The sequence below is a fragment of the Columba livia genome, chromosome 17 (genome assembly GCF_036013475.1).
Source record: "Columba livia isolate bColLiv1 breed racing homer chromosome 17, bColLiv1.pat.W.v2, whole genome shotgun sequence".
NCBI classification, from domain to species: domain Eukaryota; kingdom Metazoa; phylum Chordata; class Aves; order Columbiformes; family Columbidae; genus Columba; species Columba livia.
In genome coordinates this window covers 5,568,649-5,589,624 of record NC_088618.1, presented here as the reverse complement: position 1 = coordinate 5,589,624, position 20,976 = coordinate 5,568,649, and the positions used below count along the sequence as shown (strand labels likewise).

General features: G+C 47.7%; 1 protein-coding gene across 5 annotated transcripts in view; it reads left to right on the top strand.

Annotated features, from left to right (window-relative positions):
* SSH1 (slingshot protein phosphatase 1) overlaps positions 1 to 20,976 on the top strand; it is a 33,800-nt gene that overhangs the window by 6,487 nt on the left and 6,337 nt on the right. For 2 of the 5 annotated variants that reach the window (XM_065033559.1, XM_065033562.1), the window contains 11 exons: positions 9,184 to 9,287; positions 10,993 to 11,057; positions 11,840 to 11,961; positions 14,069 to 14,137; positions 14,564 to 14,629; positions 15,852 to 16,046; positions 16,267 to 16,360; positions 17,151 to 17,279; positions 18,419 to 18,465; positions 19,655 to 19,801; positions 20,484 to 20,684. In XM_065033559.1, the coding sequence (XP_064889631.1) occupies positions 9,184 to 9,287; positions 10,993 to 11,057; positions 11,840 to 11,961; positions 14,069 to 14,137; positions 14,564 to 14,629; positions 15,852 to 16,046; positions 16,267 to 16,360; positions 17,151 to 17,279; positions 18,419 to 18,465; positions 19,655 to 19,801; positions 20,484 to 20,684 (1,239 nt within the window). Of the gene's footprint in view, positions 1 to 2,103; positions 2,125 to 6,138; positions 6,390 to 6,414; positions 6,554 to 9,183; positions 9,288 to 10,992; positions 11,058 to 11,839; positions 11,962 to 14,068; positions 14,138 to 14,563; positions 14,630 to 15,851; positions 16,047 to 16,266; positions 16,361 to 17,150; positions 17,280 to 18,418; positions 18,466 to 19,654; positions 19,802 to 20,483; positions 20,685 to 20,976 lie in introns of those variants that run through there. The other 3 variants (XM_065033563.1, XM_065033560.1, XM_013366809.3) reach the window with 3 other exon arrangements.

Genomic DNA, 20,976 nt, shown 5'->3' with positions numbered 1-20,976 from the left:
TTTGCTTTTTTTTTCTCTTCCTTCATAAAACAGCTTCTACCCTAAAATAGACTGAGTGGACATGTTCTATGTTCGGCTCTTCTTTCAAAGATACTGTTACTAACTGCATTTTCTTAGACATTAATGTGCTTTAAAGTCTTTCACTTTCCAAAATTTTGCAGCAGCCTCGCATCCACGCTGTGTCCAGCAGACAGCCAGGAGTCTGCTTTGCTCCCCAGTGGGTAAAAATTCACAGCAGACAAAAAAGAGCACAGACTTGGATCTCACAGCCCGGTCGAGCTCGGTGCAGCTGGTGCAGAAGAAGCTCACGTGTCTGATCCTCCGTGTTCTCTGTGTCTGCTGAAATCTTGCTTCCTGAGCGCCCATCAGCTGTTGGATGCTGTGGCTTGATCCCCTTTTTTCCCTAAGGATGCAGCGCACCCATGGGACCTTGAGACGTCTCACCTAAAACTGCTGGCATGGTTACGTCAAGTCTGTGGGAGCATGAATTAGCTTAGAGTTAAGCACAGCCTTAAGTTTTAAAAGATCAGAGTATGCCCAATTCAGCCTTATCACAGAGCTGTGTTGTGCTTGTTTAGTTCAGAACAGCCTCAGAGAAGATGATATCGAGTGCGGGGGAGACTGAGAGCGGGGTTGAGCTCTTTTCAAGCAGACTGCTCTGGCAGAATGGGCTGTGTGCAGTTTTTCCTCTGCTGTTTTTTAGTGCAACCCGATGACTTTGATCCCTCACCGTTGGGTGACTCTGTAGCACCAAGGCGCAGGAGATGTTTTACAAAGCCAGTCGTGTTGTGAGTGTTGGCTGTTTCTCAGATGCGGTTGGCAAATGCAGCGAGGTAATCGCTGGTTTTAATTACGAACACAAGTAAGTTTGTTTAGCCAGTTGTTCTGTAATCTTTGCCATTATTGGCTTTCAAGTTGCAATCTGAATGCGGTCAGAAACGAGGCTGGGTCAGCGTTTTCAGGCACCTCTGCAGGGAGATGGAGGTTGAACTGCTCCAGAAGGGCCTGGGAGTTGACTCCAGCCACTGATCAAGCCTGAAGATGGTTGTGGAAAGAACTGTTCTGGTTTCACACCACTAAACCCAGTTTTAAGAGCTGGCAAGAGCAGCTGTGGGAGGTAAAGGTTTTCAGGATTACCTGGTTGGGAACGAACATGCTCTGCCACACTGGTTTGATAACCAGCTCTGCAGTTCCTTTAGTTACTGCTTTTTGTTGCTGTTTAATGAAGTGATTTTCTCTCTCGAAGGTAGTGGAGTTATACTGGGCATTGGTTTGACTTGGTTTTGCATTCGTGGCAGGAATTAGAGCCTCAGGTTGATGAAAACTCCCTTGGCAGCCCAGCAATCAACAGGAGGAGTAATTGCTGCGGACAAACTCCTTACAGAGCATCATCCCAGCTGGCCCAGGCCAGAGGACTCGTTATAAGGAGGCTGTTTGGTTAAAATCACTGTAATAAATCAAGATTTCTATCAGGCTCTTTTTGTGCAGCCACGTGTTTGCCCCACAGGTGGGGATGCTTTTACCTTTACACTTTATTGCGTATTCTATTTCAATGCACCAAAAATTCTTTCTTAACACCTTGATCTTTAATTTTTTTAGGGATTTATGAACACGTTTTGCTGGAGGCAGCGCAGAGCAAATGGCTCGTACCTGCAGCTTTGCTGGGCCATGTTTATGGCACTGGGAGGGTGCACAGGGCAGGGTCTACGCCGGGGCAGCTGCCTCGAGGGTTTATTTGTGGGGACAGCAGCTCATTATGTACCTGACAAGCCCTACTCGCTGTGGTATTTATTGTCTCCTGGTTATTTGCTGGGAGATCTCAGGGCAGAAGCTGCTGACTTGGTGAACTGTGCAAAACAGGATGGTGAATCACATCCTGGCGGGGCCGCTGCATCCTGCCCAGCGCGCTCCGAAATGGGGGCGCAGCCGTGGGCTCCTGACCCCCGACCGCCTGTTGGCCCGTAGGTGCGGCCGTGGAAGCCGATGGAGATATATTCAGAGCTTTACATTTTGTGGTGGGCTGCGTGGGGACGTTGCGAGCCCGCAGAGCCGAGGAAGCAGGCACTTGTTTGACGCTTGAATAGGATCTGGCCTTTCCAGGAAACCGGTGCTGACTTGAGCAACGTGAGTTTACGTGGATGTGGGCAGGGTAACACCAGGAGGCCTGCCAGCTTGAAGATGTGCTCATCAGGCCCTTTTGGAATGTTATATTAATCTCCTTTTGTTTTTTTTTTTGTTTTATTTTTTCATTTATTTGGCTGAAACCTCAGCAGTTTGGCAAAAAAAGCCCCAGCTCACTGGCCCTGTTATCAAAGGTGCTGGCTTTGCACTGAACGTTTGTGTTTCTTTCCTGTAAAAGACCAGTGTGATTACTGTTTATTTAGGTGTTAGAGCCGGGTCAGAAAAATATTTTGGTTCCAAATGCCTCTTGATTTTAAATACCTTAATCTTTGATAATCGGCTGCCAAGATCTGTGAGTCAGGGCTTTCTCATACCAACCAGAGCTGTGGTCTGCCTGACAAGTGCTCTGGAGATGTTTTTGGAGAACATGAAATGGGCAGAGCACCTTCATAGGCCTGGCTTTGCTTTTAATTATGAAAGTGTTGATTTTTATTATTTTTTTAAAATTTCCTAAGCATTTACGCATCCCTCTGCGGCACAGAAGTGCTCTGCTGCTATGCAAAACATCAGAAGGCAAAATGAGCCCCAAAAATAAGCCCAGCATCAAATGGATTGGGACATAAAATGCATCCCTTAGTTCAGGTTTATCTCAGACAAGAAAGACTCTTCTCTGCAGAGCTCACCTTCCCTCTCTTGAAGGTTTAGAGTCACAGCTCTGACAGGTCTGGCTTTGGAGCGGAAAAAGGAGGATGTTGCTGAGGTTTTTACCAACACTGTGTCTTGAGGTGGCTTTTCCCCCAGCCACATGTCCTCGGGGAGCCAGGGGGGCAGCTGGGCTCTGGCCAAACACCAGAGGGACTGTCAGGGTTGAGCTGGAACTTTTCTCGCTCTCCTTTTACCCCGTGTGATCCATCTAGATTTGTTTTATTTTATTCTTATGCCTTACCGATGGGTGAAGTACTCCCTGGTCTCTGCTGCCTTTTTTGGAGTCGTTCTGAAACCCAGCAGCTCAGCTATTTTTTGGGTTGCCGTGCTCCCTGCGCTGCTGTCCGTGTCCCGGCTGACCCTTGCACATGCTGTTTGGAAGCTACTTTCTTAATCCTCAAAACCATTATTCACCTGCCTTTTCTTTTCCAGTGGCGCTGCTGGAGAGTTTCCACTTGTTTCCCTGGCCTGTCTCCAGGAGACGCTGCTGAGTGGGTGAAGTGGGGTGACTTAATAAAATAGTTTAGAGGATTAAAACTATGAGTTGACAGGAGGAATGCAGGAGGATGGGTCGATGTGCCGTCAGCTTGGCTGGGGAGGAGAACGGGATCAGCCCCTGCCTGGGCGGGAGGCTCGGCTTTGGATGTGCCCTCTGTTCAGAAGCCTGGGGACCAGCATCATCCCACCTCTGCTTGGGCTTGGACCACAGCTCTGGGACAGGCTTGTGGTCTGTCCTCCTTCCTACCCACGCTCACAGAACAGCCACGGCAACAGTATGGCAACAGCAACATCCAAAGAAGTGGCTCGTAGGGAAATAGAGGATCTGGCCCTGGTCTCCCGAGACCGTGGCTATCGCAAAAACGACGTCACGTTGCAGTGGGAATCTCAGAAATGCTCGCTGCGATTCAGACCGTTGGTTCCAAACACATCGCGTAGCTCTGAGCAGCCTCGTGCCTTTTTGAACTCTGTGATTAATGGGATGAGCAGAAAGGTTTTCTTTTTCCTTGTGAAGCAATCTCTTATTTAATTTGGCTTTTCACCATCCAAGCACTAGGGTTTCCTAGAATTTTCTCTTTCCTGGCTGTTTGGGAGCTGTTCCACTAATTTTGCGCAAGTCTTCTGGAATGGGGAATAATCCTGCTAATTTGTTTGCTTCCCTGTCCTTACCCTTTCTCTCGGATGGTTTATCCGAGCGGCTCCGGTGCCCCAGCCCGATGCATCGCTCCCCCACTGCGCAGGGGTGGCTGGAGGGACACCATCAGTGCTCTGTTTAAGTTAGGAAATTAGCTTTTGTGGGCTTTGTGATTGATTTTGCTTTTTCTCTTTTTCCCCTTTGTGCTCGAGGACTGTTTGGCTGTGGATGTGAATGGCCAGCAGTGTGTCCAGCCCCGCGCAGCATTCCTGCTCTGGGGACGTGCCCACGCCTCGCGGCCCGGCAGTCCGTGCTCACACTCCCCTTTTGTGCTGCGCTGCTCAAAACACACGAGCAAAGCCCCACAGGTCATTCTGCCCGACCAACTCACTCCACTTTGAAATACGGGGAGATGTTTGTCCCTTGGGGAGGCATTACAGGCCCCCTTTCAGTGCAGGCAACTTCTTGCTGTTGTGTGTTTGTGCCCTGGCTGTGTCTGACATGTTCTCCATGTGTCCAGAGGAACATCAGACCTTCAGAGCTTATGTTTTGTGTTTATTCTTGGGGTGACTGGGGCAGCACTAGCGTTAAATGGGCTTCTCGGTTGTGATGAGCAGCAAACACAAAGCTAATGAGTTAATTACGACTCTAGAAATACTAGAGGGTTGTTGAAGGTGTGGAGATAAGCTGGGATCCTTGGGCATCCCCTGCGCCCAGCGATCCTGTGGCAGTTCTGGGAGCAGCAGGGACACCTGGGCAGACACAAACTTGGATGTTTCTGTGCTCTGCCTCTCAGCTAGATGCCATTTTTCAATTCTTAGACAAGAAGTGGACGGCTGAGTCAGCTTCAGGCCTCGCTGTGTCTTCCCGGGGAAGTGCTGTTCTCCCTACCGACTCTGCGTATGGCTGTTTGTTCTGAGATGAGTTATGTAGCTGTAAGATAGATTAGTATTTTATTGTATCCTGCAAGATGATTACGTCTTATTTGAGATTTCCCATTAAAATGGGGAACTCGAACACCCGAGGCGCAGAAGGTTGGTTTGGTGGGACACACGGCAGCCAAAGCTGCAGTGGCAAAGCAAACAGCCCAGGGAAAACCGTTCTGTGCCTGGCAGCTGATTTCCAGCTCTGTCTGTCTGTCCGGTAACCCGAGCAGCTCTGTCTCGTTTTCCAAAATGCAGTATTTTTAACAGATTGCTTGGTGCCATTATTTTTGGCCCTGGGGGGTGGCATTTTGTAACGATGAAAAGGCGCTGCCTATTGTGTTCTTAAGCAACTTGAAATGGAATTGATGCGTGTTGCAGCCACACTCTTCTGGAGCTTTCCCAAAGGGGAAGAGATATTTTCTCTTCAAGTTGAGCAGCACGAAGCCAACGGATGGAGCAAGGGGCAGTGAAGCGGGAGAAGCTGGAGCCTGAGCTCAGCGGTGCTGTGGCTGCAGAGCATCATCTCCGGGTGCAGAAGGGCCTCAGCTTTGTGGACAGCAAAACACTGTAGCTGTGTCCCCTCAGCATTTCCCAAATGCTTGTAAGTGTAGGTTTTTACCCCCTTTGGGGGGTAAATGGCATTAGTTTGGTAAGCTGAGGTTATGGAGTAGAACTAGGACTGGTTTGCAGCTGTGCCGGAGCACCAGGATCCCAGGGCTGTGACAAAACCCGTGAGCTCTGCATTTATTTGAGAGCCTTGAAGCGTTTCCTGTACAGTAGCTTGTGCTGGTTGGGATTCCTGGAAGGGCATCCCGGGCTGGAATGGGAGGTTTTTGTTGTGCATTCCAGGGGAAAACTCAACAGAAAGCTGCTTCTGCCCCTGCCAGGCTGGCGGTGCTGGGGAGATGCGAGCGTGGTTGTGGTTTATGCCCAGAGAAGGATTTAGTCAGGGGTCTGTAAGAAACGAGCCTTCAGTGACTTTGGTTATATCCAGCCACGAACAAATAAACGCCAAACCACCTGAAAGACTTTGTTGTTCGGTGGGAGCTCAGTAACTTGTGAGTCACTGAAAATCAAACCGCGGTAGCTGCACAGTAAGCAAAGAAACATTTTAATTTGACAACTAAGGCCTTTGTCATACCTATATTACAGCGGAGGCATGCAGTGTTTTAATTGTAAAGAAACACACAGGCGTTTGTCAATATGATGCTATTTATCTAGTCCTGTCCCAGGGAATATGGACTTTGTACAGCGACGGGTTGCTGATAGATGCTGCGTTGCCTTCAGATGAAGCAAACAAACAAACAAGTCTGGAGGAGGGAAATGATTAGACGAGCCTCAGCTGGTTTTTTCCCCTTCTGAATGGCCCTCTTTCATCAGGAGATGTTAGGACAAGTGCTTTTTCAAGCCAGGATATCAGGGAAAGACACAGTGTTCTGTAAAAGTCATCCAGTTCCCGGGCAGCATCAACAGATGCGATTTCTCTGCTGCGCACAGAATATACGGTCAACCTTTTCTTTTCCTCCTTTTCTTTTTATTTTTATGGGTTTAGAAGCAAAAGGATGTGAGTTTTACAGCTAGTTATGAATCTTTTTGAACTTGCTGACTTCTGTCTGACTCTTGGGCCGGCACAATGCTTCTGCTGTTCAAAGAAAACCGCTCCGAATTAGTATGTATAAGCCACTCGTTTTTATGCTGCTTACCAGGACATTTGTCACTGCTGCCGAGGGTCAAAAGTTTGGGACGTTCTTTAATGATAGTATTTTCCTGTTCTTTTGGAGATACTTTAAAAGGCTGGAGTTTTAGTTGTTTACTGGAACTGCAGGATTTGAAAGGGTTTTTTAGAACCGGGTTGGAAAATTGCATCTTGCCTCTTTCTCACGTCTTGTTCACTGTATTTTAGTGCAGTTGTGTGAAGTGACTGAGAGCAAAGAGTGTTCCTAGAGCGGAGATAAGGGACGGTGCCGCGTAACGTTGCTGTTTCAGGATGGTGTAAAATATGAACCTTTGTAGAGGGGCGCTTGGATGTGTCACCTCCGTACTGCACCGCGCCGGTCCTATGGAAATGGGAGTTGATGTGGAAATTGGGCAGCGCCAGGGGTACGGGCAGCCCAAGCCACGGCAAGCTGTGTGGTTTAGGAAACAAATATTTAAATTTAAAAAGAAATCTTGCTTTCAACAGGTTCTTTGTCTTGGCTTTCTGGTTCATTTCGATGCAGATGAATATGGGGTGACAATTCTGCAATGAGGGTTGTCCTTTTCCTGAGGTTGCTTTCTGCTCCTGCAGCGCTTTCTCATTTACCTGCGACTGGGAATATTCTGCTTTGTTGGGAAAGATTTCTGGATTACAGGAGGGGAGAATATCAGGCAAAATGAGCAGGAGTTATCAATGTGTTTGGGAAGGGGTGCTGTCTTTTCCATGTTTTTTCCAGCTGTAGAAATCCCACTTACTAGTTTATTAGGGATAAAAGAATATCCTTTTGGATATTTTTTCACTTTCCCAAAGAAATATTTCCTAAAGTTATTGGGACAGGACTAGTGAATTATTTCCTTGTGCGTTATCTAACCATTCCCTTCGTGTTGCTGAAAAACCAGATGAGCGTGCGTGAAGCTGGTATCTGAGTATTCTATACATTGTGTTGGCGTCACGGCTCTTGGGTCACTTCTGGCCTTTTTTAAACGCTTTCCTGTGAGATGTGGCGTGAGAAGGAAACCCGGCTCTTCCTGGCTGCCTCATGGGATGAACCAGGTTCCCGTTTGCAGAGGCTCTTGCTGTTGGGTCGTGTGCCAGGCGGAGCAGATCACCAGATCGCCGGGACCGACCGCGAGGAGCTCCGCGGCTCCTGCCCGCACACAACTTGCTGGCGGGGTGAGTGTAAATGGAGAATAACTGGCATTAATTAGGGCGCAGTTTTCCTGCTGGCATTATATTGATCTGATATAGGACTTGAGCTTGGAACTTAGGGGAAAATTTAGTTCGCTTTCTAAAGGCAGCTGAAATTTAAGCCCGGTGCAGATTTTTCTGGGAATATTGCACCATGAAGATTCAGTTGAAAAGCGAGGAAGCTTTGCCTGGGAAGCTTGGCTGTGTTCTCAGACAATAGAAAAGCTGAACTTGCAGCAAAGGCTGAAAGGACATGAAATTTGTGTCTGTTGTCACAAAGTGCTGAGGTGGAGCGGAGTGTTAGCGCTTGCTTGTGCCCAAAGGCAAAGACCCCAGTAACAGAAGAATAGACGAGCACTGGGAGTGGTAACTCCTGGGGGATCATTTTCTGTAGCATAAGTAACTCCCATGTAGCACAATCTCATAATGGAGCATTTATATTTAGTAGATAGCAGACAGTAATTGATGATAGTCTATGTTTGGAAGTGTAGGGTGGCAGAAAATTGGGCTTTGTAAGAAGGAATGTCTCTTGTGATGTTTGGAACCGTGTAGGAAATGCTGTGCAAGCAGTTACTGTGGCAACTAAAAGGTGGCTTAGTAGATGTTGATTTTCAGCCTTATGGGAAACGCGAACTTTACCGCTTATGTCCAAGTCTGGTTCTAAAATGCAAGTGCCTTATGGAACTGGGTAATGAGGCTCGAGCTGGTGCTCACTGCAACTACTGATGATTTTTTGTCCAGCCTTCTCTTTAGTTGTGTTCTGGGGCCTGCGTGTCATTTGACTGTGGAAATATCGTTCTGTATTTTGTCACACAGAGACCTGCCACCTTATCAGCAGTGTTTGCCAGAGCAAGGCAAAGTCTTTGTTATTGTGTCGGTTGCTTTCTCCCCTGAGGTTTCGGTGCAGTTTCCTTTCTGTTATGATGTGCAGGTTTCATCTGCCCTCCCTTCCTTTCTAAATCTACAGACACAACCTATGGTCGCATGTTCTTGTTTTTGCATTCCAAAGAAATCTCGAACTGCAATTAATAGGAACTGATTGACTGGGAACCTGATCTGAAGTCATTTTACAGGCCTAAGCCTGTAAAAAGTCTTACCCTCTCCTGGTTTGAAGTCACAGAATATGATAATCAAATGATAAAGTCATTTCCAGCCCGTGACAGCTCAGGCAAGTATCTTCTGCAATGGCCAAGTAATAATATGTTGGTGGAAAATGACACATGAATAATCCGTGAATAATTTTGGAGCCGTGCCGTGCGAGTGGCGGGATCGGACTTTGGGAGCAGCTTATTGTGCTTATTGTGGCAAACTCCTGTTGTGTTTTAGTGAGGAGGAGCCCTCCCTTCCCGAGGCCCGCAGACCACGTTTTGCTAATATTTCCTCTCCATTGACTTCCTCTGTCGTTTGTTTTCCAGCCTCAGCGAGAGCTTTTTCATGGTGAAAGGCGCAGCCCTTTTCTTACAGCAAGGAAACAGCTCCCAGGGCCAGCGAAGTCTCCAGCATCCTCACAAACATGCAGGTAGTGGATTGAATCACCTACTGACTTCTTTTTTCCCCTCTTGCTTTGCTGCTCATTCCGGACAGACTGACAACATGTGTGGGTGGGTGGATGACTCCTCTAATTGTCAGAGTGGGCCTTGTACAACCTGCTCAGCAAAACCAGGGTTTCAACCCGCTTGATTGGAACGGGAACATGTGGTTATTGAGTCTTTGGAGCTGCAACCAGAGCAGAAATTTATCCTCACACAATGGCATCTTAAGCCAGGGGGGTCTGTGCTGAATCTGTATCCCTGTTTTCCCCTGACTAAAAATTGTCACTTGTGCTTCAGCGTTTTGATCTTTGCCTTCCCCTTTGGCCTGTGGGAAGGAAAATTGGATGGGCTGAGTCACAGGGCTCTGCCACCTCTTCTGTAGTGACCGAGGTGCTGACTCAGCACGGCGGGGACATTTCTCAAGTGTTCTCCCAGCCTCCGGCCATATGAAGCTTGAGACTTTTAGGTTTGGTCTTTTGAAACTGCCTGTTGCTGGTTTTGATTGATGCTGCAACAAAGAGTGAGGAACGTTTTAACGGGATTTGGGTCTCTGGATAGACGTATGTTTCTTAGCTCCTTATATCCCCTTTCCTGGTTTCGGGAAAATCCCCTTTTCCATTAAATCATCACAGTCTGGCCTGTAAGAGTTTATCGTGGTTTAAAAACACTGTCCTTCTTCCCCCAGTCCCCTCCAGTGTGGCAAACTGGTGGGGAGAAATAGAGACTTTACTGGATAAACATGAGGATTGATAAGTAGATGGGGAGGTTCAGGACAGCGGATTCCACTTACCCAGTGTTCTTATTACTTATGTCTGTGGCAATGTTGGAATAAGTGATTACTGGGACAGAAGAAATAAGATCATCGGGGCATTTGGAGTGCAGGAGCATGTGGGAAAGGCACAGTGTGGTACTGTGTGCCTGCTGCTCCGTAAACACTCCGAGCACAAAGAGGCTGTTTGAATGCCAAGCTTGGCTTTGGGTTTCGTTAATTGTCAGCAATTTCATATACCAGCAAACATCCTACGGAAGGAATTTTATCTTCTGTGGAAAGTTATGAGTGCGTTACCCAGTTATTAGATGTGAACTTGTTTTGTTTTCTTGTAGATTCCTTGTTCCTTCTGCTTGCTCTCACCAAACACGAACGTCCCCACAGCTCTGGAGCCCAAGGGCCTTGTTGTGTGAGCAGCACTGGGGATGGAAGAGCCCATCACCCAAATTGGGCTGCTCCTGCAGCTCTTCCTCCTCGGAGTTTCTCCTGTTCACGTAAAACCTCCATAAGGCCCGTGGGGCTGAACCCACGATACTTGAGTTTCACAACTCAAAGATTCTCTTTTCTCCTTTTTTCCTTTTTTTTTAAAATCAGAGTTGCTCCTCCTGCCTCTTCTTCCTCTGTCCTCAGTGCCCATATATTTGTGTCTTTTCTAAGATGCTATAAAGGGAAGAAAATCATCCTTTGTGCCAACCACAGGTGGTCTCAAAACGTTTGGTAGCTTTCAAATGCCATAAGGTTCTCACACAGCCACATAACGCTCGTCCAAGCAGCTCAGTTAGTGTTCTCTGGGACCGCAAAGTTCATGGGCCTCCCTTAAGTGGTATTTTTTAACTTAGGAACATCCAATTTTGTTAAAGGTAAAAACTCTGCTCGTTCTTCGTGCAGCAAGTGAAAGACCCTTTCTGATTATTTCTCTGCAGGTGACTTGCCCCAGCACCTCCAGGTGATGATCAACCTCCTTCGCTGTGAGGACAGGATCAAACTGGTAAGAAAAGATACATTTTCCTGTTTTCCTTTCTGTTGGGGGTGTTTGAAGCAGACCTGCAGAGGTTCATGAAAACCATTGGAAATCCCAGTTTTTAGAATCGGCTAAATCTGTGCCGGTTGCCAGCCCTGCCGCATTCTCCTGTCCGCTCCTTTTACCCTGATCCTTACATCCAGGTAGTGAGTTGGGTCAGGGAACTGGTCTTTCTGGGGTGTGTTTGGTTGCTTAGATTTAATTTTCCAGTCAGCCGACAAACAGTAGCACAGGAGAAGAGACAGGAGCTTGCTGGTGCTGGTGGACCCTCCTGAGTCAGCCCTGAATTGCATCCAAATGGGGCCGGGCTTTCTTTTAAAGATCTGCAGAGGCTATAGAAGTCACTGCGGAAAAGGCTTTATTGATTATCCTCTCCAGCATGACTGCCATATTTCGGTGAAGGCTTGTGAGTAGAAGAATCCTCTGAACCTGCCTCTGTTTTCAGTTCAGTGCATGACCCGTGTTTTTACCAACTTTCTAGTTGAAGTTCTTTAGAACCAATTTTCAGGTTATGTTTGGTAGTATTTTTCTGAACTGGGGCAGTTATTTTGACTAATGCCCTCCCCACTTGATGCCAAGTCAAACTGGCAACTGGCCTTGCTGGAGGATGGACCATCTCTCCCTGTGTCTTTCATACTGCAACTAAATAAAGCTTTTGGGCACAATTACACCTTAAAAACAAATCAGGCAGCTATAAAAGTAATGATTACCCAAAGGCTGGTTTGCAGAGCTCTATGGCCTTTTCCCAGGCTGTTCGTTTGGAAAGCGTGTGGACAGACCGGGTCCGGTACATGGTGGTTGTGTACAGCAGCGGGCGGCAGGACACGGAAGAGAACATTCTGCTGGGTGTGGATTTCTCCAGCAAGGAGAGGTATGTCTGCGGCGAGGCCGGGCTTGGGAGTCAGGCAGGCTGGGTTCTCTGGGAGCCTGTCAACACCAAGCTGCCCCTCAGCAGTTAGTTCTCATGTATCTGTAAACTCTAGTGAGAAAAAGGACGTAAGTGTTGAGGTTTCTGATCAGTGATGAGGGTGAGAGGGTGGTGTTTTGTTGCAGAAAGTTTTCAGTCTCCTTGGAATCTCTGAGCTCTTTGTGCAGCTGTGGACAAGACGTACATGTGTGTTCCATCTGTGGGGCTGTGACATCCTCCTCATCTGCTGCTGTCTGCTCGCTACACAACGCTCTTGCAGGCACGTTTGCAGAACCAGAACTTATTCTATCCTCCAGACTTCAGGTCTGTTGATGGTATGATGCAATGGAGCTGTTTGGCAACCAAGCCGCCCCCCTCCAAATAATATCAAAAAACAACACTGCCAGAGTACCTCCAAAACCAACAAACAAATGTGTCGGTAATGAGCTGTTGCTTTTGTCTAACTGATAAGAGCACAAAATATTTTGAAAGGCAAATAAAATATTTTGTTATTGCAGACCCTCTTGCATTATTCAGTTCTAGGTGAGTAAACCAAGGCAGAAAAGCTCTTGGCTCGGAGAGACGGGGCTGGTTTGGCAGAGCTGGAGCCAGAAGTCAGAGCTTCCAGGCTGTTGTCTCTTCTCCGGTTATTTTAGGAGGCTGCTGAGCTGCGCTGGTGCAGCCAGTGTGACTTCTCTTTTCTTTTTGGAAAACCTTAGTGCTTGTTTCTGTCACTAGAAGTGGAAGGAGGGAGCTTGTGCACTGTGGTGAGACCTGCAGGGAAACTCCTGGCCATGCCTTCCTAATAAGATTATTGTCATTGGCTTTGCTGCTGCGTCATGTATCTGCTGTTAAATTACTGCTGTTAGTGTTACGGAGGAAATTCCGCTTAATGTGTCAGAGCAGTGAACGTTTGCTTTGTCATCTTCAAATCGGAAACAACCTTGCAATAATTTGCTCCTGGTGATTATTGGTGTGAGACAAGAGGAAAGATGAAAAAGTTGTGACAAATCCATCCCAGCTGCCATTTCAGTTACTGTTTCTGTTGAAAGCCGAAGTTTTTGTTAATTAAGGGTAAGTCTCACGCATAAAGAAGTCACTTGGGATTAGTGACTTCATTGAGTGACTTGGTGGCTCTGGGTTGGGGCTGAAATGTCGCTGCTGAGCTGTAAGCGTTCTGACTGCTGACAGTTTGACCAGTTGGGCGCTTTTGTGTGTTTTATTCCTTTTACATGTGTTTAATAAAAACCATTTTTTGTCACAAAGCTCTAAAGTGCACATTGTCCACATGTGTGTTCAAACCGGCCTGTCAGATCCTTTGATCTCCTATAGAAAGCAGCTGAAAGCTTAAAAAAGCAAGGAAAAGAACAAAACAAAACCGGAGTTCTTTGCTAACTGGCTGTTGCTGTATGCAGCCCAATTTCCTTTAAAACTTTAATATCTCAGTAGCTTAATTATTTACTAGTTCAAAGTTACAGACCCCCATTATGGTACGGTTTCCTTGCCAGATTGCATCTCCGAAATGAAAATGTTCTTGTGGGTTAGGTGAACTCATAAAATCCCTTTTTGCCTTTGCTCCCGGCCAGAGCGATGAAGGGAAAGCCGAACGCGTGCGCTTTGCCAGAACCTCAGCCCCGCTTTGCCCAGGGCCGGCGGCTGCTCCGCCGCCTCCAGCCTCGCGTTCTGCCGCGATTTAGCGAGCGAATCTCTGCCGCCGGATCGCCGTGATCTGCTTTTGTATCCCGTCACAGGGAGAGAGCAGGAAAGATGTTGTGGCAAATCCTGTGGTGCTTTCTGGCAGGATCTGGAGGCGGAGAGAAGAGCTGATGGTTCCAAACCATCATCATCAAGTTCTTGCTTCTGGGATGTTTCCCCACTGTGCTGATGCCAGCGGGGACCTTTAGACTTCAGCTACTGGTGTCCTTGGGCGTTTGAGGCTTAAGATATCACTAGGAATTACTAGAGCAAGACTTAAGGATTTTAAAAATTAAAGAGTATTAATAATTTAGGATATTGGTGTGACCGCATTGTGGCCTGTATTTAACATCCTGTGTAATTATCTCTCTTCCAGTAAAAGCTGCACTATTGGAATGGTTCTTCGTCTGTGGAGTGATACTAAAATCCACCTCGATGGTGATGGGTAAGAAACCACATTATAAAGATAAATGTGAATGTCCTTCCCTACGTGGGGGCTGCTCTGGGAGAGGTTCCCCGTCACCTTGCAGAGGACGTTCCAATTTTGGATTCGTGGCCGCAGCTTTCTCGTTCAGACAGTGAGTTTTTGTCCTGCTGCCCTTGAACTGCTGGGTGGAACCTGTGGCACCCAGAGAATGTTCTGAAATCCCACTGGCGGGGTGGAGCTCCCGTTCCTGGCGCCGGGAAGGGTGTCCGCTTGCCGCTCTTGTTTGGGAAGATGTTGGAAAATTGGTGATACAAATTCTCATCCCTGATTCATTCTGACTGCGAGTGCCCCTATGGCTGCCTCGCAGTAGCTGTTGGTAGAGAGCAGCTCATGATGCAGGGAAGAGCAGTTTCTAACTGGTTTTGCTTTGGTTTTCCCTTTTAGTGGCTTCAGCGTGAGCACTGCGGGGAGAATGCACATCTTCAAGCCGGTATCGGTGCAAGCCATGTGGTATGTGCGTTAATTAGCTTTATTGAGACTGTAATTTCTGTGAATAAATTAAAACCAAACAAATTGCATTTTAGCCTTCTCCATAATTGATATTTAGTGAGATGCTGCTTCCCTGTGTCAGCAGGTAGTGGTACTGTAAAAAAACTATGAAAATATCTCCAAACCAGGACCTCCTGCTTCCATTTGGAGCAGCTGTGCGCCCTTTAATATAAGGGAAATGGTGCTGGTGAGAAGAATAAATGTGACAGACCAACGCGAATTGATCAGGCTGCCAGCCCAGTCTTTCCTCTTTCTGCACGTTTTCTGACTGGCCGGAGGAGGAGCCTGGGGACCCGCTGCTGATCTGGCGTTCCCTGGGTTCTGCTGGGGCTCCTTTCAGCTCCTGTCACCCCTCCTGTCTGCGGGGATTCCAAAATGCCAAAGCAGAGGTGGCTGAATCAGCAGTAGCTGTGCCAGCAAATTCCTCCTCCAAGAGGCTCCTGCCCGTCCCCGCACAGAAAAGCTGCGTCTCTTTTGGCCTGGGCGGTTTGCTGGCTCCTGCTGGAGCCTCGAGAGATCCCCGTCCTTGCGGCATCTGCCAGGGAAAAGATACAGATGTAGAGAGTGGTGTCGTGCGAGGGATGATTTGGTACAGAAGCAAATGAAACTCTTGTTCCTGTCGTTTTTGAACTCAGCCCCTCCTGTTGGCAACCTTAGATGTGGCTGATGTGTTCAGTACAATGACATCTTTGGAGTAGAGCCTTGAAAAAAAAAAAAAAAAGGACAAAAAAAGTGAAGGAAGGAAGGAAAAAGAAATGTTAGAATTTGCAAAAACAAATGACCCAATCTGGGCCTTATCCCTGGAGCATATCAGGGGCCAAGAATGCCAGTAAATATGGATTTGACTCCTTGCTGAAGGTGGTTTGAAAATAGTCCATGTTCTTTATTTTCCTTTGGTCTGGCTTTACAGGTTAGCTAATGATTAGATCCCAGAGCGACTTGTGCCTTGTGCTTGCCCATTAATCAGGAGATTTCAGCCTCTGCCTTGGACTGACTCTTGAGAATGTCTCCAAGGTGCAGTTTGTGCCCTCTCTGAACTCTGATACCATAAATCTGCGGCTCTCACAAAGCAAACTGCAGCAGACTATGCCGAAAACCTTCTTCCTCTGTGAAAATCCCTCAGATCCCACTCTGTCCGTTCCCGCTGCTCACACCTGCGCACATTTGTTCTCCGCCCTTACAGGTCTGCTTTACAGATCCTGCACAAAGCCTGCGAGGTGGCTCGGAGATACAACTACTTCCCAGGTGGGATGGCCTTGGTCTGGGCCACGTACTACGAGAGCTGCATCAGCTCCGACCAGAGCTGCATCAACGAGTGGAACGCGATGCAGGACCTGGAGTCCACCCGCCCTGACTCGCCAGCCCTCTTCGTCGACAAGTCAGTTCTGAATTTTATTAGACAAGTTTGGCTTGGCTCCCAAGAGAAATCTCTCCTTCCCCCTTTTCTTCCTTTCTTCATAAATGTCTTCACGTGTTCTTCTTCCATTATTCTCATAAAAATTGCTTTAATGCAAGTCTTTAGCACTTCTTTGTACAGTGTGACTTGCGCTTTGTTTATTGCCAGCTTGGAGACATTCTCTCCTTATTCCCCTTTTCAGGCCAACTGAAAGGGAACGAACAGAACGGCTCATTAAAGCCAAACTCCGGAGCATCATGATGAGCAAAGACCTGGAAAATGTGACTTCTAAGGAGGTAAATATAAAAATTCCTGCTATCTTATTCTTCCTGCTGGACCCCATTTCCAGAGAGTGGCTGTGCTGATGAGGATGCACCGTGTGATGAGGTGACTGTGGTGTTTGAGGTGTATTTCCACCTGTTCTGTAAGGTTCTGCTCTTTGGCTTTGCTGTACCTGTTTCCCCAGGAGGGAAGTTGAGGTAACTCCACCATCCAAGTGCATTTTTCAAGATCTCACTAACAAGCGTGTGATTATTTAAACACAAAGCGCCTGTTCCTTTGCCAGCGGAGCGGGATTGGGGCGGTACCCACGTCACAGCCGGTTGTGGCACACGGAGCGATGTCCGAGCGCCGAATCTGCAGCCACTCGCTCCTCAGCACATCCCTGGGAGTTACACACGCGATGGCAACACCTCATGTTTTAAAAGGGAGAATACTGGAAATCTTCCTTCACCAACACTGCTGCAGTTACTCCTTGCTTTGAATGGGTTCCACTTTTTTTTGTTAGCTGCTCTCCAAGGTCTGATTATTTTATCTCTGGGATTATTTTTAAGAAACAGGTGTACCCCAAAATACATTTTTTTGTACTCAGATGTTATCTGAAAGCTCTATATACACGTCTTACATTTGGGGCCCTAGAATACCTGGAGAGATGCCACATAATGAGATTCCTTGTCTCCAAAAGGTTGAATCCCTCTTGCTGTTTTTAATGAAGTACAGAAAAATTGTTTTGCAAAGCGGTGCCAGCGAATGTTTCTGTTGAACAGACGTGATTCTAGGTGGCATCCTTTGTTTTGTGTCCTGCAGATACGAAACGAGCTGGAGAAACACATGAATTGCAACCTGAAGGAATTCAAGGAATTTATAGACAATGAAATGCTGCTTATCCTGGGGCAGATGGACAAACCGTCTCTGATTTTCGATCATTTATATCTGGTAAGCTGCCGCGTTAGGAGCTCCAGACTGACAGGGCTCGGTGGGAGTGACCTGGCGAGTCACTGGGCTCAGAGGAAGCTGGACTTGGTGTCAAGGCTGGTTTGTGCGGCGTGAGCGGGAGGTACAGCCGCGATCCCACAGGCTTCACCCCAGCACCCGTATCGCTTGCCAAAGCCCACAGCAGAGAAGCCCTTTTTTCTTACTCTGTTCTTCTTTCTGGGGTTTGATAGAATGGTTCTTTCCTGGCAGGTTGATCCTGATTCAGGACACACCGTGGCACAGCTCAAATTCTTTCTATGCACATTCATTTTCTATTTCTAGCAGGGGAGATTTTATTTTATAACAAAGGAAAGGTCTGACTGTGGATGCTGCCCAGTGTGACAGCAGTTTGCTCTTTGACTCTAGTTAAGGTCACTGTACCGTTTTTCTTGACCGAGCTGATGAAGTTCCGTAGGCCTGGCCAGAAGTACGTAAAGAATCAGGCCGCAGGTGCTGTTCTGCTTGTGCAGAAGTGGAGAACGGTGTGTGTTTTGTCTGATCTTTTGCCACTAGATGGTACTCCAGGCAAAAGCAGGCGCTGCCATCTGGAACAAAGACTTGCTTGAGAGGAACAGGCTTGTGCCCGTTATCTTTGGGTCTTTTTTTGTTGTTGTTCTGGAGAGAGACAGAGGAAGTGCTTTGTGTTTGAGGGCAAAACCTGCTTTTTAAACCCTTTTTAGCTTTCTGTTTGGTAGGTATGGGGGGGGAGACAAGGTGTAACCACCCCCATAGCTTTTAATTTCTCAGCTACCTGTGATCCCAGTCATGCCTCACATAATCGTTTTCTTTCCCTGCGTTATTTGTCGCTGTATTTAAGAAATCCAGAGTGGCCGGGGACAGTGATTTAAGCTGTGCTCAGTCACATGCTGGCCTAGGGCTGACCCCTGAGCTGAGGATGTAGAGCCCTTGTCCCCTCCTTCAGGAGGTCCCTGTCTTTTTGGGACAGGACATCTCTGCTGAGCTGCAGCGCTGGCTGCCCCGGTGCCATATTCCTGCTCCAGAGGTTATTACTGATATTTCAGAGGGCAGCTGAGGGATTGCAGGACCGGAGGGAAAGGCTGTCGTGCTCCTTTGAACTGTGTGTTCTGTGGCTGTTGCAGGGGTCCGAGTGGAACGCCTCCAACCTCGAGGAGCTGCAGGGCTCGGGGTGAGTACCGCACCCCGCAGGCAGCGGACTCTGAAACCACAGCTGCTTTGCCTTTAACGTACAGTCAGGGCTCTTGGGGTGGTGGTTGTAGTCTGTAGGGACGACTTTGGGCCCGTTCCCAGTGATGCAGGTAACTTACCTTGGTCGAGAAATCTTTCCTCCCTCATTTCTATCAATAACACGTAGAGTGGAAATAACAAACTTTCTAATTTGTGAAGTACATCAAGATCTCCGAAACCCCCTAAATGTGTAGCCGCCAAGTGTGACACAGCCATAGGTATTGTTGTGTGGTTGTGAATTCCTGCAGGCTGCAGAAGAGCAAATATCCCAGCGCTAAGCTTAGGAAAAAACCTATCAGAAGGGAGCAGAACTCGCTGCGGTGAGCAATCCGCAGCTCACCTGCCCGGGCAGGCGGCCGCGGGGCCGTCTGTCACCGCGTGCTCATCACCGCGCCACGTCTTGGCTTGATTTACTTTCACACTTTTTGGACGAGCGAGAATTTTGCATATAAATATTTGCCCAAGGCATGCAGCAACCCTGATGTGAGGAGCTGAAAAATATTGCTCAACAGCATGACTGAAAATGTTTAATTTGGAGACCTTGGGAACAGATGTCTGAACATCTCCGAACACGTAAATCAAGCAGCATGTTAATACTTCTGATCTATGGTGAAGGAATCTCGACATGCAGCGTCTAAAAGTCAAAGCTGGACAAATTCTGAAACAAATATCCTGTGTCTTTGATTTGTCTGAATGATAGGAGGTAATAAATCAATATGGGTACTCGTTCTCCCCGGGTACATTGTAATCCCTGCTGTAATATTTGGCAGGAATTGAGAGATGCCATGTGACTCTCATATATTTGGTCAGAAAGAAGAGAAAAGGATGGGTTTGCACAGTGAGGAGTTTCTGATTAGGTTACAAGCCTCGGTAGATGGGATAAAATAAACATACTCAGTGCCCAAGGTCTTTTGACACTGTGAATGGGACATGCCGGTGGTGAATGGGCAGACCCCGCACGTCACGTGCGTGACCTGTGTCACCGGGTGTCCCAGGGGTTTGGGATTAGGGCTGTAGATAAAATCTTACTGTTCGTGTTGTGTCAGATTTCATGGACTTCGCAATGTGTGTCAGTTCTTCTGTCATGACCATGGCAGTTCAACTTTATTTTTCTTTCTCGTGCTCCGAAGCATTGACTACATTTTGAATGTGACCCGGGAAATTGATAATTTTTTCCCCGGCTTGTTTGCGTATCACAACATCCGAGTGTACGACGAGGAGACGACAGACCTGCTGGCTCACTGGAACGAGGCGTACCACTTCATCAACAAGGCCAAGTGAGTGGGCAGGTGACACCACATTGTGCGGGTGACACACCCCAGCGTGTGACATGGCCCCGCGGGCCCGGCCAGCAGGGAGCTGGGCCCTCGGGAGGCCGCACCACCACCGAAAGAGGCAACAGAGCTTTTGCATTCCTGCTTTTTCCAGTTTTCTGTGCCACTGGAACTTCCCCGTAACTTGTCTCTTCCTGTCCTGGCGTTAACCCGTTCCTGGCCTATGATATTTTTTGTTATTATTATTATTTTGTTTCGCTTCCAAAAGGAAATGAGGACATTTCCTCTTCTCAAGAAGTTCTGGAAATACTCCAGCGCTTGTCTGTGTTGGATTAGCCCCAGCTGTCTGTGCAGACAAGAGATGGTGACGGAGCCCGTCAGACTCTGCTGGGCTTTTACATTCGGGTTGTTCCTGCGTATCCGTCTGTCCAAATATTCGGGCAGGCGGGAGGCTTCATGGTCGTTTCTGAAATGGCAGCATGATTGAAGCTGCTCTTCTTGAGCCCCAAGATTTCTGGAGAGAAGGTTCTTTTCATACCCCACTTAATCCAAAACATTTCTCACCTACTGAGCTGTGGTGTCAGGGTGGCCTAGGGGACAAAGTCCCGTCCCTCTACCATGTGAAATGATAACAAATACCATAACCAGAAAGATAAGACATGTTTTCCTGTTTGTCCTTCTGCAGGAAGAATCACTCCAAGTGCCTGGTGCACTGCAAGATGGGGGTGAGCCGCTCAGCGTCCACGGTGATCGCTTATGCAATGAAGGAGTTTGGCTGGTCGCTGGAGAAGGCCTATAATTACGTGAAGCAAAAACGCAGCATCGCGAGACCAAACGCAGGCTTCATGAGACAGCTTTTGGAGTACGAGGGCATTTTGGATGCGAGGTAGGGCGGCAGCGTGAATGGAACGGTGACTTGTGGGATGGGAAGGAGCTCGTTGGCAACCTCTTGTGTTTTCATATTGCAAAATATTAATCGATTTCCATGGCGTTCTGTTTGGGCAATAGGTTTTTCTCTGTGTCTTGCACACATGTGCACAGTGCTGTAGTCAGAAGGACCCTTGTTACAAAGAGAGATGCAGCAGCCTGGGCTAATCGTGTGTTTTTGAAACCTTTCCTATGCCAGGCCTCCCTGGATGGAAATTAGCTGTCTTGGAGCGATATCTGCTCTGCTTCAA